Source organism: Miniopterus schreibersii (genome assembly GCF_964146895.1).
Source record: "Miniopterus schreibersii genome assembly, chromosome: 7".
Lineage (NCBI taxonomy): Eukaryota > Metazoa > Chordata > Mammalia > Chiroptera > Miniopteridae > Miniopterus > Miniopterus schreibersii.
The window spans coordinates 68,998,405-69,017,038 of NC_138108.1; the positions used below are offsets into that span (position 1 = coordinate 68,998,405).

General features: G+C 34.7%; 1 protein-coding gene across 6 annotated transcripts in view; it reads right to left on the minus strand.

Annotated features, from left to right (window-relative positions):
* R3HDM1 (R3H domain containing 1) overlaps nt 1–18,634 on the minus strand; it is a 108,364-nt gene that overhangs the window by 55,415 nt on the left and 34,315 nt on the right. For 2 of the 6 annotated variants that reach the window (XM_081141865.1, XM_081141864.1), the window contains 4 exons: nt 17,669–17,923; nt 14,827–14,978; nt 8,486–8,794; nt 2,575–2,698 (listed from right to left, as the gene is read on the minus strand). In XM_081141865.1, the coding sequence (XP_080997991.1) occupies nt 2,575–2,698; nt 8,486–8,794; nt 14,827–14,978; nt 17,669–17,923 (840 nt within the window). Of the gene's footprint in view, nt 1–2,574; nt 2,699–8,485; nt 8,795–11,209; nt 11,312–14,826; nt 14,979–17,668; nt 17,924–18,634 lie in introns of all 6 variants that reach the window. The other 4 variants (XM_081141868.1, XM_081141867.1, XM_081141869.1 and 1 more) reach the window with 3 other exon arrangements.

Below are 18,634 nucleotides of genomic sequence, written 5' to 3' on the forward strand. Positions count from 1 at the left end.
CAATGCTTTCATTATTTGGCTAAATAATTAGTTTCACCCTTTCAGGCAATAAAAGAAAACAGTATGTTTAAATGTTGTTTGAAGAAAAAAATGTAAGATGTGACAGTTTCTAATTTCAATCAGATCAGGATGGTAGAATGTAGAAAAATATAAGGTTGTAAGAAAAAGAAATACAGAAAGTATGTTTACATATAAAACTGTAAATTACTGAGAAAGAAATTGCTATAAATCTGTCCAAAAAATTGGAAACAAAAAACTGCCTGTTTCCCCAGTACATTTCACTTTGATGTTAGGACACCTACAAACATGAATGCTTGTTTTCTGTAGGCTTTGAAAAATTACCATTAGTTAACTACAGAAGCCTTTAGATTATAACTTTTTAAAATAGCCAAATCCTACAAATTCTATAAAAGGGTTCAATATTAATTATCAACACGCAATGACACTACTGAACTCTGTCAAACTTCTGTCAAGGGAAATTTCTTTCCCTTTCAGATAAGAATTCTTTGAGGATTTATTTCTCTTTTCTTCTTCAAACTAAATGAGATTCAACTAACTTAAGCTGTAAGTTAAGAGGATGCTACATAAAATAACTGGAAGGATCAACTCTAGTTATCAAGTATTTTATTATGACTGACTCTGAGTCACACACAATGTCAAAAACTACTCAGATATATTCTCTCTGTGCCTGTATTATCCAGATGCAATCTAACTTACTTATTTTTTCTTCCTTCTCACCATAACTAGCATTAGGAAAAAAACCCCAAATTAAAATATGACTGATGATAAACACATGCTATCACACACATATGCTGGCCTTCGATTAGGAATGTAATTTTCAGTTGTTTTCCATCAAGTGGAAATATTTTTTGCAGGGATGCATTTGTACAAGCACACTGGTCCCACCTGTGATTAAAAGTTTTAATTTTGTAGGCAATTTGACAAAAATTTAGTCATGAAAAAAGAACAAAACTAATAAGCTCACAAAAATACAGAACAAAGGATCTCTGATTGCCTCACTAACAAACTATATTAATTAGTCACACACAAGGTACTTGACTGGGGAAACATGAAGGTAAATTTCTTTATTATTATCATAACATTAGCTATAATCTGCATTATAATTTTCAGAGATAAAAATCAAGACAAAAATAATATGAGAAGTTACTGAGTTTCTACGAAAACTCGGAAAATAACTCCTATAAAAATAAAACAACAATGTATTAGAGCTAACGAGCAGTGTCACAGCCAATGTTTCTATGTATAAAGAACAATTTTTGATGCCCTTCAAAATCATAGCATAAACTAGTTTACATTGTAAGTGGATTATATTGTTAAATTTCAAATATTGGAGACAGAGGGGAAATTGTAGGTTAGCTAAAAGGACCAATGTTTGTGCTCAACATCCTTTAGAAGAGTATCTGTCACATAAACAATGCAGGGCCAGTAACATACAAAAAGGAAGAATCTACATACCAAGTACAAGACAACTCCTAGGAGCAACAGATTAAGAACTGGAAGTTCTCCTGCAGGGATGTTAAGTCCTATCTTGTAAAGGAAGCTGGTAAGTCACAATGATCACTGAAGACTGCACAAGTGATGACAAGCAAGAACACTTCTCATCAGATTGCCTAGTGCAGAAGTCTTCCTTCTGAAACTGCAGTACCCCTTAAGAGTTCTATACAGTGTCAAGAGCAAGAAACAGTCTAAGTGGAGGTGGAGGATTATGTGGCCCTGGTGAGTCACGCTGACCTAGTCTGAGAGCTTCCAATGGTGACAAGCAGCTAAAAAGGCTCCAAAGAAACCAATAAAATTTTTACTTCAACACCTAGTTATGAAAGGCTGAAAAAACCCCCACATTATTAAACATCTAGGGTAGAAGTATATATCTAGGTGGGATGCATAGAGAAATGAGTTCAGTAAAATAAGATAATTTTATATACTGAGATCAACTGTTTTCATTAAATGCTTAAAGAAAATTTGAAAGGGGCAAAAAGGTAATCTTTTGAGTTTTAATATATTCGATATGCCTAGCATTAGACTGCCTTTGGTTTTAAAATACCTTTCACTATTCAACCAACAAACAAAAACAAAACACAGAAACAGATGTGTAAGAACATCATTCCTTTTAAAGGCATTCCTACTGATACTGAGACACAAAAAAATTTTCACTAGGCTAGAGTTGTCAATCAAATTAGGCTCAGGAGACATTTGTACTTGCCTTGCCCCTCTTTTGTTACCATCAGTGGATGACCATGCTGCAAAGAAGGCTTCAACTACAAGGGCAGTGAGCACCAGGAAGCCACTCACCATACTGCTTCGCCTGGTACAACCTTCTCATCATGGCTCCCAACCCTTTAGCATATAATCCTGACAGTGTGGTACTTGCTATCAGGCACTAAGATTTGCCCACTCTTTTAATATCACTGGTTTGCATTTTCATATGTATGCACATATCTGAGACCCTTGACAGACTGAGTGTGGAAGTATCTTAAAAGGAAAACTGAAATAAGGCAGGATAAAAAAAAAAGCAATACCTGAGCGCTAAGAATTAATGACAGAAATACTACTCACCTGTCTGCTGTGCAGGCTGTAGCAGTGGTTGGTTTAGATGTGAATTGTAATGGACAGAAGGGACTGGGCGATACTGAGGTTGACTGGAGTGATAGTGGCCTGGAGCACAGTAACAGGCTGGCATCTAGAATAAGTATCGAGGGGGGAAAAATAAATTTTACTTGCAATACAATTTTTTCTGCAATGCACATCAGAGTGTAATCAGTAATAATTCTTTCCAACATCAATCATCTAAAAACTGGTTTTCTTAGCTTGAACTGAAATGTGTGTTTTTTTAAAAAATTTCAAATATACAGTATAAAAGACACCTACCAAGATGCCCACCAATCAGATTTAGTATATTTTAATTTTTCAGCCAAATATGCTTCAGATTTTCCTCTTTTACCAAACCAAACATTACTGAAATAGCTGAAGGCTCACTCCAACATTGCTTTGCTCTACATTCCACAAAAAAACCATTATCTTATAGTTAAAATATATTATTCATATAAATGGTTTTAAATGTCTATTATATATATATCTGTTACCTATATATAAATTGTTGAGAATTTTAAAAATTTACATTTATGGCACTTTACTATAACTTCATGCAACTTATTTTGTAATTAACATTGCTTTTTAGACCTTTCTTGGTTGAAACATATACTGCTAGCTCAATCAATTTAAATGTTGAACAGCAATCACTATATAAATAAGACACTTTATCCACTTCCACATTAATGCACAGTCATGCTGGTCCCATTCCGTAATTCTTATGTTTCTAATGCAAATTAAAACACCAATACAGAAATTTTATTTGCCAATTACACCTTTATAAAGGTGGAAAGAAAATGCCAATAAGACTAGCTTGATTTATTTTTCCTTCTGGAGCTATTTACATCAGCTTTGAATTTCTCTTAAAGTAATCTCATCTAGTCTGGGGTGAAGAATAATCCAGTGAGGTAGAAGTATGTGGTACTTCACTTGGTTCACGGGCTCTCAGGCTCTGCTCCTCTGATTGGGTTACTACTAAAAGACAGAGATCTATGGAGATCTTCAAGAGTGCCCCCATTTCATTAGGAAACCAGTCAAGCAAAGTATTTCTAGATCAGTTATAAGCCAGGAATCCCCTATATTTACTGTAATATTCTATTTTTGAAACATTAGACACCACAGATGTGATTCCTTAATTTTTCTTGGAGATACCAGCAATCAATATGTACATCCTTATTTCAGATCTTATCCAGTATTATACTTTTCGGTATGTGTGTATGTATATAATACTCTTTTTTTCTCTTAAACAAAGGCCATCGCTGTATGGCAAAAATTATCATTTTTTTTGGTTTATAATGTATATACATGTAATATATATGACAACAATGGAGAGAGGGTAAAAAGAATTATACTGCTAACGTGACTAGGACATTTTACTTGCAGCTTCATATATACATGAGGTAGATTGTGATAAGCTAAAGATACATGCAGTAATCCCTAAAGAAACCACACAAAAACAAGATTCAAAGGCTGTAGATAAAAAATCAATAGAAGAAATAAAATGAAACCCTAAAAGTCCTAGCATGTGTGGCTCAGTGGGTTGGAGCAACATCCCTTACACCGAAGGGTGTGGCAGGTTTGATTTTGGGTCAGGGTGGATACAGGAGGCAACCGAATGATGTTTCTCTCTCACATCAATGTTTCTTTTTTCTCTCTCACTCTCTCCCTTCCTCTCTCTAAAATCAGTAAAAAGCATATTCTCAGGTGGGGGGGGGGCGGCGGAGAGAAACATTAGAAGTTGTTTAAAAATAAAATACAATTTGATTTTTAGATAGGACAAATGGAAAACAACGTGACATACCTGCATCTAACCATGTCAATACCTACATAAAAGATAAAAGAACTAGACACTCTGATCAGATCGGGTAAAACAGCAAAAAACAACAACTATATACTGTATGTAAAAGACACTTTAAGTATAAAGGTTGCAAATAAGAGGAAAAAAACCATCCCATTGAACTGCTAATCAAATGAATGCTGAAGTCACTATATCAAAGCCAGATAAGAGGTTGTGAGACAAAGAATAGTACTAGAAACAGAAAAACATTTCATAATGATATGAGCCAATAAATACATCAGAAATATATAATAAATATGAATTGCTTAATATAGATTCAAATTCTATAAAAAGACCGATAAAGTTTAACGGAGAAATAGACCCACTATCATTTTTGCTAGAACTGGACAAAAATTACATAAGGATGTAGAAGATTTGAAAGACACCATCAACCACAGATAATATCAACTACAAGACAATATCAAGTGATTTAAAGAAACTAAATGCAGAAAAACAAAGGAATAAAAAAGAAATTAAAGACATCCCATGTTCATTAATACTGAAGGCTTGATATTGTTAAAATGGCAATACCATGCAACATAATCTACAGGTTCAATGCAATTCCTATCAAATTCCAATGGACTCTTTTGCAGAAATGAAAAGGTCAATCCTCAAATTCATACGGAATCACAAGGAATCTGAACAGTCAAAACAATTTTGACAAAGAACAACAAAGCTGGAAAACACACACTTCCTGACTTTAAAACTTACTACAAAGGTACAGTAATAAAACAGTGTAGTACTGGCATAAAGATAGCAATATAGAATAGTGTACAAGTGAGAGTCCGGAAATAAACTACATTTACGGTTAACTGATATTTGACAAGGGTACCAAGACTATTTAATGGGGAAAAAAAACCCCAGGGTCTTTGACAAATATGCTGGAACAAATAAATACATACATGCAAAAAAAAAAAAAAAAAAAAAAGAGAGAAGTTGAAAGTTGAACCCTTATCTCATTCCACATATAAAAATTACTCAAAATTGATAAATAACTTAAATATAGGAGGTAGACAATAAAACTCTTAGAAGAAAACAGGGATAAATCATGACCTTGGATATTTCAATGGACTCTTAGATATGATACCAAAAGCATTAGCAACAAAATGAAAAAAATGGATCAAGTTGACTTCATCAAAATTAAAAAACTTTTGTGCATTAAGTCCATTATCAAAAAAGTAAAACGACAATCTACAGAGTGGGTGAATGTATCTGCAAATCAGACATATGATAATGGTCTAATATCTGAAATATATAAAGAACTCTTACAACTCAACAACAAAAAGACAAAGAATCTAATTAAAAATGGACATCATGGAAAACAGTTGGTGGCTTCTCGAAAAGTTAAACACAGAATTACCATATGAACCAGCAATTCTACTCCTAGGTAAATACCCAAATAAATGAAAACAGATACTTGAATAAATACATGTACCTACACGTTCATTAGCAATATTCACAATAGGCAAAAGGTGGAAACATACCAAATCCATCAATAGTGAAAAAGATGAACAAATTGTGATATATAAATACAATGGCATATTATTCAGACATAAAATGGAATGAAGTACTGGTAAATGCTACAACGTGGATTAATCTTGAAACACTATGTTAAGTCAAAGAAGCCAGACACAGAAGCAACACATTGCATGAGTCCATTAACATGAAGTATCCAGAATAGGTAAATCCATCTACAGAACGCATATTGGTGGTTGCTAAGGGCTGGGAGTTGGGGGAAATTGGCAGCAACTGCTTAATTGGTGGGTAGTTTTCTTTTGGAGTGATGAAAATGTTTTGGAACCAGGGAGAGGTGATGGTTGCAAAACACTGTGAATGTACTAAATGCCACAGAACTGTTTACTTAACAATAAAATGATAGAACACAAATTCTTTTTCAGTGTACATGGGTCACCCCCCCCCCCCCCCCAAGACACATGCTGGAACATAACTGAAAGTATCAATAATACTGAAAGTATTGTAAGGGAATATTATGAGCAACTTTATGCCAATAAATTCGATAACATAAATGAAATTGATACAAACTATCAAATCTGATCCAGAAAGTAAAAGGAAACTGGAAGAGCGCTATTGTCTACTAAGAATATTGAATTTGTAATTTTAAAATCTCTGAAAAAACACTCTGGTTCCAAATGGATTCATTAATGAAATCTAGCAAACATTAAGAAGAAATAACATCCAGGAACAAAGAACCCTAACCCAGGGCTGAGCCCGGGGGTGGGGTGGGAGTATTAGGTGGGAACCCGGAATTTAAAAATGAGTGGATGCTGCTAAGGAAAAGTTTTTAAAGTAATAACCAGTAGGAAGTTAGCGAGGCAAACATAAACCACTCGACAAAGAAACTCTGGAGGCAACCTGTCCAGGACCCTTCCCTGTTGCAGGGAGCTTTTCTGTACCCAATAAACTTTGCTTTCCCTTTAAAAAAAAAAAAGAAAAAAGAAAAAAAAAGAAAGAAGTAACGTTATTTCTACACAAACTCCTTTAGAAAATAAAGAAGGGAACAATATCCAACTCATTTTGAGGCCAGTACCACCCTGATACTACAACCTGAAAAAGACATAAGCAAACTACAGACCAATATCCTTCATGAACATACACACAAAAATCCTTCAGAAAATATTAGCAAATTGAATCCAGAGATACATAAAAAAGATACTATACCATGACTACTAAGTGGGGTAGTATAAATATGTCCCAGAAATAAAAGGTTAGTTTAACGTTCAAAAGTCAGTCAACATAATTCACTGTGTTAATGGAGTAAAGGGGGGGGGAATCACAAGATCACATCAATAAATACAGAAAAACATTTCATAAGGTTTAATATCCATTCATGGTAAAGACTTTCAGCAAACTAGGAACAGAAGAAAATTTCCTCAAGCTGATAGAGGGCATGTACGAAAGAACCCTTAGATAATATTACAATTAGTGATTAAAGACTGAATTCTTTTCCCTAAACTTGGAAAAAGGGAAGAGTATGCACTTTCAAAACGTATTTAGGTTAATACATGGATTCTATGGGAGATTTCTGCTAATGATATAGCCAATAAAGGATTAATATCGAAAATATATAAAGAACTGGTACAACTTCACACCAAAAAAACCTAAACAATCTGTTAAAAAATTGGCAGAGGGCATAAATGGACATTTCTTCAAAGAGGACAGACAGACAGATGGCCAACAGACGTATGAAAAGATGTTCAACGGCACTGATCATCAGAGAGATGCAAATTAAAACCAAAATGAGATATCACCTCACATGTGTCAGAAGGGCTACCATCAATAAATCAACAAACAAGAAGGGGGGTTGGGAGGCTGGGTAAAAAAAGTGAAGGGATTAAGAGGTACAAATTGGCAGTTACAAAACAGTCACGGGGATGTAAAGTACAGCATAGGGAATACAGTCAATAACATTCTAATAACTATGCAGGGTATCAGGTGGGTACTAGACTTATCAGGGGATCACTTTGTAAGTTATATAAGTAAATGTCCAGCCACTATGCTGTACACCTGAAACTAATATAATATTGAAAGTCAACTTTAATTGGAAAAAATCTATTAGAATATTTAAAAACATTAAATAAGTAAGGGTTATATTTAATAAAATATGTGCAATACTTGTATAACGAAAACTACAAAATACTGTTGAGAACAATTAAGGAAGATCTAAGCAAATAGAGATATGTTTCTGCACCGGAAAATTCAATAGTGTTAAGATGTTAACTCTCCCCAGATTGACCTATTTCTTCTTGAAATGTATTTCATTTTTATAGTGCGTTTATTGTGTTTCTCAAGCGAATTTTATATATATAAAAACCTCTCAAACTCCAAGATCACACAGTTTACTCAACTATCATGGTTGTCTAGCATGCACTTAAAAATCTCCAGAGAAAAGAAAATGATGATGTTTTACTTACACATTCTCACAAATTCTTTCCCCATGAAATTAAAAATAAACACCCTAACGCTAAAACTGATCTTAAATGAGAAGCTTCCATGGTGGAGAAAAATGAACAAGTGACATACCTGTGGTGAGGGCTGCTGAATATATCCCTGCTGCTGGAGCACAGGCTGGCTGACAGGATGACCAGAAGCAGAATAGCCAGCAGTAGGGACTGGCTGCCCAGGTGGGAGGGGGGGAGGGGGAGGCGGTGGAGGTGGCGGAGGTGGCGGTGGTGGTAGTGGTGGTGGAGGAGCTGCTGTCATGATATAACCAGACTGCTGTGGGGATTGAAGAACAACAGTGGACTGGAACATGGTAGCATGAGGGTCAGAACCATCTGCAGATGGCTGGCGGGCAAGACTCATGTGGCTAAACTGAGACCCAAGGTTGTCCTGATAAAAAAAGGAAAAAGTCACGTCAGTAAGCCTTCCAAATAACAGATCAAACTTGTCAAAGAAAAATACTTTCTGTATTTAAGATGAGTTGCAGTAGTGTATATTAATTATGGAAATCATATATCTACAACAGGCATGATTTAATAAAAGAACAGCTTCTAGAAAATTAAAACTCTAAGGCAGGAAGTTACAATGCCGCCATTGCAAATTACCTATAAAATACAGGTAATGGAAATGCATAGCGTGTAGAAGAATAGGGTATAACATTTCACACACACAAAATGAAAAAATACTTATTTAAATGAAGATTAAAAGCACATTAGGATGTGAAAGTGAAACGGAAAAGACTTCAAACACCTGGTAACTAGCACTGCACAGTACTAATCTTCACTTTAAATCATCGCCCCTCTTACTAGAAGGCAAGGTTCACTAAGCATCTCTGCATCTCCTATCATACCTAACAAATATACTAGCAGAAATTAAATAAAATTAAAATCTATCCACCCTGGTCTTCTCTCTAATCTCTCAAAAATAACTGAGCCATAAATTCTATTCTTCCCTAAAGTTTCAGTCTGTTCCTTAAGTGATATCAGACAAATGTAATCCAAACGACAGTTTTCTACTGCTTTCGCTACTCGGTGAGCAGGCAATGGTGCCCAGCCAAGATATGGTTATGATTTATGTTACCTGACAAATGTTTCTCTGGCTCAACAACATGAAGACCAGTTCTAACTAGTCAAGATAATATCACAGAAATGAAAAGAACAGGGTTAAAACGGCATTTCCCTGCTCCCAAGGAGTCGCAGATTGGCAACAATATATACCACATTTTGCTAAAAGGAAGACTGTGAAAAGAAATTATTTAAACAACTGTGGCAATGGGCTTGTCAGATCAAAATTGACATGTTTGCAATTTCTATAGTCTGCTGGTTTTTGTGAAGTAGATTAAGGCTATAGAGAAGATAAGGAGTTGAAAAGGGGAAACTGATTTAATGGTTGAAAATATATGGTTTGCCCGGCCGGGCGTAGCTCAGCGGTTGAGTGTCGACCTAGGATCCAGGCGATCAGGGTTTGATTCCCAGTCAGGGCACATGCCTGGGTTGCGGGCTCGATCAATGACTCTCTCATCATTGATGTTTCTGTCTCTCTCCCCCCTCTCCTTTCCTCTCTCTGAAATCAATAAAGATATATTTAAAAAAAGAAAAAAAAGAAAATATATGGTTTTACTCCTCCCAAATGGCTATTCTGTTCTCCTAACTCAATGCAGTTTCAAAAGGGAAAAATATACATAAATATACTACCTGTAACTACAAAGTAACATGGCCAATATTTTAAAAAGAGATAATGTAACTGCACACCACCATTATAGTTACCTTAGTAAAAAATCAATTTTATTATTTCAATGATCTGTCATTTTTCAAAGCATTTTTGAGGCTTTTATGCTATTTTTAATGTTGTCAACCTTCTTGATGCTAGTAAACCTTCACTTTTTCAGACTGGAAGTGATTTTTGAAAATCATTCAGAGCCAAGGCTGGTAAATAAGGTTGCCCCCAGCTCAAAACAAAGCTACCCCAAATAAAACAAAACTTTTCTAAAAAAGTGTAGAATGATTTTAAGATTTAGCTAGTAATTTAACTTGGAAAGCAATTTGAAAATGTGATGGCTATGCAGCCAGAGAAATAACAGCATCACTGGGTAAAGAATGTAGGCTGTTAGGAAGATTCATTTTAAAGGAAGGAAACTAACATTTGTTGAATATTTCATGTTATATACTATGCAGGAGGTACTTTATATCACCGTCTCATATGGTTACTAACAATAGAAAGTCACACAGAAAACACATGGCAGTAGTGCGCCTGAGCTCTTATGGAGAGGTATAACTTGGGGCATACTTTACATTAAAGGGGGTACCATAACTTTATAGTCACAGACGAAATATCTAGAGGTCTTCCTTATAAATTTACTTTAGGAGGATGTCTCCTGCAGTTGTAAGCTTCAATTCACCCTAGTAACTGGTACTAAGTCTATGGGCCTATGGCATTGGGGAAAGAATAGAAAGTCTAAGTCCAGATGAAAGTTGCCAACCCAGGACTGCAGAGAGCTGCATTGACCTCAATGAGAAAAGTAGTTAAAACATGTTAGGACTAGAATAGTCAACATGAAAATTATTTCATTATGAAAGGAAGGAAAAGTTTAGGGTTTATACAATCACTGTGATAAGCCAATATAACAAATATTTTATGGAATAGAATTACTTTATTTCTAATACAGGTTAGAAACACTTTTCAGTATGTATGTATCCCTGACTTTAAAATAATCACAAAAGATCATACCACATTAATCATATACACAAGACTTTATCACACACCCACCCACAGAAACAACGCAGGAGGTGAATAGAGATATAGTACCACAGAGTATTGCTGGGTGGGTGAGACTGGCAGGAGCAGGGATGGGTAAGGGGCTGTAGAGTACTGAACAGGCTGTGAAGAGGACTGCAGAAGACAAACAGGCTAAGGAATAACAGGTTGGTAAACAATGTTAATGTCAGAATAAAATATTAGAAGAACTGTATAAAATGGAAAGTTCCACTTTGCTGGCAATAGCTTAAACTACACTTATAAAATCACCTTCAACACAACAATATAGGAAAGTACAAAAACAATGCTAAATGAAGAAACTCTACATAGTAAAATGTTTAAGAATATACCTATGCGTGAATTTAATACACAATACCTCAGAAAGGTAACTTCTTCATAAAAAGATTTATTAGATTCACTAAAACAGGTAATTCAAATCCTATTATCTAACCAAGACCCTTGGTTTAAGTTGGTAAAAGCAAAACCACTTATGCTTCCTTCTTGATTTGATGAAAGGGCTGCTCTATTTAGTTATATAACACTAATTAAAACCTCACTCATTTTGTTATCACACAGTAATAACTTAGATAATATCTATGCCAATTACCCCTTTATTTGATATGGCACAATGTGGTACTCTTTTGGGACCAAAGTGCCTACATTTTAGCAATTTTTAAAGAAAAATGTACTGGAGATACCATTAAGAACAACAGCCTAAAGAAATAACACACACATACATACAGGCACATGCTGACACACAAACACAACTCTTTTATATACAGAAGATAAACATATTTTTCTTCTAACTAAAAGTTTTTATTAAAAGCTGAGAAAATAGTTCTGGAAATTTTTTCACTAATGGAATACTCCTGTATTTCAGGGAAAAAAGTTTCCCAAGGACACTAAAAAAACAGATGTTTAAAAAAAAAAAAACCAACAAAAAACATTTCAATAATTTCTAAATCTTACAGAACATAGCTGGCCATCTATAAGCTAACACTGACATCTGACTTAGCTTTCCAATCTTATAATTACATAGTTTACTACAAAGGGGGTAATATACATATTGGCTTAAAGCTTATCATAATCCATGTTATAGGTGGCAATCAGGCTAAGGTGAGTTAAGTGACCTATAGACAGTCATGCAAGCAAGCACTGGAGAAACCCAGGCAATTTTATCTAATAAAACTCTTACTTTTGGTCAAATTGTATATATATGAATCTCCCCATCTGGAATATTTCCAAAGAGAATACTTTAAAATTGCAAAATCAACTAAATGGATAAGACTGCCCAGGGAATAATCTAAAGAACAAGAAATTCTTATGATAACTAAGATGTATAAACAGTAAGTTGCATTTTTACCACAAAATCAATGCAATAGTTTCTAAAACTATGAAAGGCTTATATTAGCTTAGAATCCCACATACACACAAATCTAGAATTAAAGTAAAAGTACTAAAAAGGTAAAAGCTGAAAGATCTATAAAGTAGCCACTGGTTTTTCACTGATCTCTCAACTAGAAATTAGCAAGCTTCCTAATGGATAATAGTACATATCACACTAAATGAGGAATAGTAGCTTTAGAACTTCCAAGTACAGGCTATTCAATGTGTTATTAAGGCAGACAACCATTAAAACATAACTTTCTTCCAGACAACTCGATCTACCATGTAGGCGTTGGATGAAACAAAAGTTTTAGTCTGCTCAGGGATAAAGAAGAGCACTATGAGCACCAAGGATATGAATTAATGTCTGCCAGGGTGTCAAGTGGTAATGAGAAAAATGTGGGCTAAGAAGACTGGCTGATCAAAGTAAAATTTTGATACGACTTAGAACTAAGAAAAAGCCTTAGCACTTCCTTTTCCTACTTAAACTGCAACTGGCTGCAAAACAACACCCATTTTAGTAGCTGGTTTCAAGAAATGTAGCCCATCTGCAGGCTTTGGAAATCATAGCATTCTTTAAGTTATTTGAAATTTTGTGGATTATCTCAATGTGCAAAGATAGTTACTGAGTATCATCTGTTCATCAATTCTCTATTTCTGTAACTAATGGTGAATTACCAAAAACATCTGAAGCAATGCCAGGAAAAATGAGCCATAGAGTTTGATGCATACCCTGAGATTTCAAGTTACAGTGCAAAAAGGCATTTACTTCTCAACTAAACTGTCTACACCTTCATGTAGAATTGTCTTGTAACAAAATCAAAGTTATTTCTAAGAGATATATAACCACAGATAAATCCTTAGAATTTTTTGAAGCTACTCAACTAACATTATTTTCACTGAATTAAATGAAATGAAAATCAGTCGTCTAAAGCTCCTAGTGGAATACATTATGTATTTCACAGTGCTGTAAAAACAACCACATGATAGCAAAATGAAAGAAAAACACTTCAGGACCAAGTTGAATGAAGCGAAGGCAGAGAACAGGGAGTTTTATGTAGTCTACTATGTAACTGAGTGTATATAATCAAATAGGGCTGGGAAGTGAATATGGGAGTCATTGGAAATAGTTTTAGGCAATTTCCTCTACATATATGAATTCATATTTATGGTCTTAGAAATGTATCAAAAACCTCAATGTCCATTTACTTTAGATAAACTGCCTTGCCCAGTATTAGGAGTGTTAATTGCCAGAGGAACAATTATTTTCATACCCTTCAAAATATCTGGTAACTTTATCGAACTGCTCATACATTCTTCACCCCTGCAACACAAATGATATAACTTGGGGGCAAAACTAATGAAATTTCTCCAGTTGAAGTTATCGCTATACTTCTTTCACAAAAAATTACTCTGCCTGGGTGGTCTGGCCCTGTGGTTAGAGCGTAGGCCTGTGCATCGAAGGGTTGCAGGCCTGATCCCAAACCCCGGGGTGCATGTGGGCGGCACCAATTGATGTCTCTGTTTCTCCTCCCCTCTCTCTGCCTCCCTCTCTCTCTAAGAATCAATAGAAAAAATATCTTTGGGTAAGGATTAACATCAAAAAATTATTCTGCATTTTCTCATCAAGGGAATTTTTAGATGGTAATACAGGAAAAAAGAGGTGTAACTAACTGTACAAACTGTCTTTGATATGTTACACAACCTTTAAGACAAAATGAAATAAGAATTCACACTGGTATAATCAAAGTCTGCAAGGATGAGTAACACATCTACAGGGGAAAAGCCTGACTGTGAAAATCTATGTGTAAATCCTGAACATTTAAACAAATTCAAGATACCGAGTGCTTCTGTGAATTCGATCTTCTGTAGGGTAGGTGGGATACAGAGTACAGTGCAGAACTTGAGCAACTCAACTCAGTTTCTTCAAATTGCTGGTCTGCTGAATTTTAAAAAAATGCACTTTGGGATAATGATCGATCTTAGCTTTGTTTTTATGCCTCGCCTATTTCTTGTTGCTGTGACATAGGGATAAAATACTCACCACAGAGGCTCATGATACACAAAATTACCTTTTCCAATATAAAGTCTGTGTTTATTAGCTGAAAAGCCCTTGAAGTTAACCTCTCTTCCTACAAGTAGTGAGTGGGACATCACTGGTAGATAATACTAAAGTTCTAAGAGATACTTACGTGGGCTATCTCAATTATAATTAGTGAATTTAGTCTCAAATATGCAAAGGCAGGTGAACTTAGCATTATGTAATCGTGGATTATGTGCACCTGTGAGAAAATGTGATTAGCTGCTTGTTGCTGAGGTGGTGGGGGTGGCAGAGGTGGCTGTGGAGGTCCAGGCACTTGGGTTCTAACTGGTGGTTGAGTCATAGGAGGATTATACACAACTGGACTCCCATCTGGGTTTATGAAGGGCTGACCTAAAAAATTTAAAAAGGGAGGAAAAAAATTCATTTACAATAGAGTTTGAAAATAGGTCATTCTAGTAACAATTTAAAGCACATGTCTACAATCCTTATTCACAATTTCAAAGCCTCAAGTTTTTGAAAAGCAAAAGATTCTCCTAGCTTAGGAGGCAAAGTCTGACCTTATATGAAGCTATTAATAGTCTTTATCTTTCCCACTTAGTGTAAATGTTCAAAAGTTTGCTGCAGTGTTTTACTGTAAGGGTGCTGCTCCAGAATCTACTCAAGTTATTTTATAGTACATAGTATTTTCCAAAAACCTCTGAATTCTGAATACATCTTGCTCCAGAGTTTAGTTATAAGACTATGGTGCTTTAGTGCTGTAATGCATTTCAGTTTCAAGAACAAAATGCTTGACTTTGGGATGCTGGAACATTGTTAATTAGCCTCTCTTAGGTGGTGGGAAATAGCTAATTTATAGGTCACACTGCGAATATTAATAAAATTAAAACAATGAAAATTAATATGGATGATGGCTTCAAATTTCAAATGTGGGCTTGATGGCAGTGTAGCTTCCAACTCGTTAAAAGTTGTAAATAATTTTTAAATTCTAAATTATTTTCTAAAATAATCTTTTTAATTACAGTGAGATTTAGTCATAGGTAAGAGAGAAAACTAGAGAGAACTTTAATTTGATTTCGAGGCTTGTTTTTAGTGCTTACTAATTGTCAGGGGGATATTTTAAGTAACAGTAAATTTTACTCTTTCTCTACACACATTCTAAACAATGTTTTCTTTCTTAAAAATGTAGTATTTTTATTATGAGAAAATAACCAACAAATAGAGATCAAAGAGAAATCCCCTATAATCTTATTGTTAACAATTTGGATACTTTTTTTCCAATACACATATAGATTCAAAGATTAATATTGGTCCTCAATATACACTAGATTACTTAAGAAAAAAAAAAAGACTGTGAAATAAACTGACCACTGACTATGCTATCCATTAGTATGGAAATAATACACAAGAAAATAAGAGAAGTTTGAATAATAATTTCTTACATTGCCTTCAAAATATCCTTTCTTCAATGATAAATTCCTATTGTTTTTGAAACTTACGACATATAATAATATTTGGAAGAGAAGAATCCACTGCTCCATTGCTATCAAGTGGGAAAAGTCCTCCAAAGTCAAATTATTTTCATCAGTTTGTTTCCTGACAATTTATGTGTTGGTTATAAATAACTAAAAACCAGTCATGCAGAATATTTGTTGTTAATTTAAAAAATAAAATGGTAAGGAAGATTTAGGGTGAAAGCATTTTTAAAAGTAACTTGACTGTCTGAAAAAAAATTAGATGTGCTGTACCACTTCTCAAAAAGCAAAGAGGTCACTTTTGAACTCACTGAAATTAAGAATATAATTCCATTTCAGATTGATTAGTTCCTCACTCTGTGATTCTCTACTCAACAGAATCCTTCATGTTACCAAAAATATATTAAATGATGTGTTTTGAATGAAAAAGAATAGGGAACAGTGAAATATTAAATCACCTGATACCCTGTTCCAGGAAATAGTAAATTTAATAATATAATAAACCTGAGGGCTAAGAAGATAACTGTTAAGCAAAAACTGAATTTCTAAAGATTCAGTTATTTATGCCAACTCATTCTTATACAGAAACAAATGTTTGAATTCTTTATCTTAAAAAAAAGAGATGCAAATGAAATCTGAAGGCAATGAATTCAAAGCCATGGTTTTCTCTACAACAAACAAAAGGAACACTCAGAGACCCTGATACTTTCATCTGTATCTACCTTAGTCTATTACTACCACGTTGATGTTACCATATCAGCTAAGTCTGTAAATGTTTAAGGAAGGTTATCAAATGATGTAAGGTTGTTTTCATTATCTTACCAAATGATTGGGCTATGTCATTTTGAAGAGAGATCAATACTTTTCGCAATCTTTTAAAAGATCACATTTTTTCTATATAAGTCATTTTTGACGACAATGGAACTTTCAATGAAATGAGGCTGTTTCCCTATCTGTAAATGGGAATTTAACCTACCAAACAGGGTTGTCATAAAGATTACAAATAATGTATTTAAAGTACCTAATACAATATATGACACATAGTAAATGCTTGGTATATGCAATTATCTAACTGCAAATGTGTTGTCAATATTAATTCATAATGACTACCTATTTTCTTTTACTAATAAGATCTCCTTTGGCTTTTCCTCAATTGAAAACAATGACCATATTCAGAAAAACAATTATTTATAGGCTCTTTCCACTTAATTCTATACTGAGTAAGAGCTGTTCACTTTCTCATTTTTCATGAAATGCATACTGTTTTCCCCAGAATAAATCTTTTCTCAAATAAACCTATTTTTATCTAAGTTTAATCAAATAAAGCTCTTTCAAAGGTAGTTGTCTCATTTCTAGGAAATGAGTTGTTTTAAATTACAGTTAGGCCTAGGAGATGATATTTAACAAGAAAAATACCTTCTGATATAAATATGTCCTTTAACATTTTCTAGCATAAGTGTTTTTATTAAAGATCTAGGGAAAGTGCTAATAACGTATGAGAAATAGCTGACAACACATACACAGACATTACATTTAACACGTATTCTTTAATTTTCAGATAACTCCTGATATCTCAACTGAAATAAACACCTTTTTCGGGATACCAACCTGTTTGTGGGTTGATCAGAATACTGCCAGGTGGTATGCCTGCCGCTTCCAAGGGAAGCAAAAAGAAGCTAGTGCTAGGAGATGCGACTTGCCCATTTAGGCCGCCATCAAAGGAAAGAGAACTATGAGTGCTGACAGTTGGATAGACGACAGGTGCGCCATGAGAAGACTGGCTGAGAGCTGTACCTGGAAGAGGCTGCTGGATGTGAGAAAGAGAGCCCGTAGATGACCCTACACTACCAGAAGACTCAGAACCTAGGGGAGGAGTAATGAAAAATATGGATTTTTTAAACCTCATACAAAAACGCAGGTTTTAAATATGTAACAATAAAATTCACATTGCATAACATGCAGTTACCACATAAAAGCATTGGCTATTTTTGATTTACTGTACAATTTTGCTCTCCCACCCCACAATAAACAAGTTTAATACAGCAAACTGATCACATAAGTTGTCAGAGAAGTCATGGCCAAAGCATGCAAGTAGCACGTTTATAGTAACACTAGCCACAGACAGTCACAAAAAGCACATTCCCACATTCTCAAAACAACAAAGTTATATACATTTTACCTTTCAGAATAACACCTAGGAATATACAGATTATAATTTTCCCACGGGAAAATGAACTTAGCACAGCCAAATGCCCCAAACCTCTTATATCAGAAACCCCTTATCTATAAGAACACAGAAAGATTAAGAATAGTGTAGGAATAAAAAATAAAAGATAAATCCTCTATCAAGAGAAACAACTGTCAAGCTTCACTGAAGAATTTCATTTTCAGCTCATAATCACAGCATCTTCCTATAATGTAAAGTCACCTTTCAAGGGACAAAGAGAGCATGAAAAATATCCAAGTACTGCCCGGCCGGGCGTGGCTCAGCAGCTGAGCGTCAACCTAGGATCCAGGCGATCGGGGTTCGATTCCCGGTCAGGGCACATGCCCGGGTTGCAGGCTTGATCAATG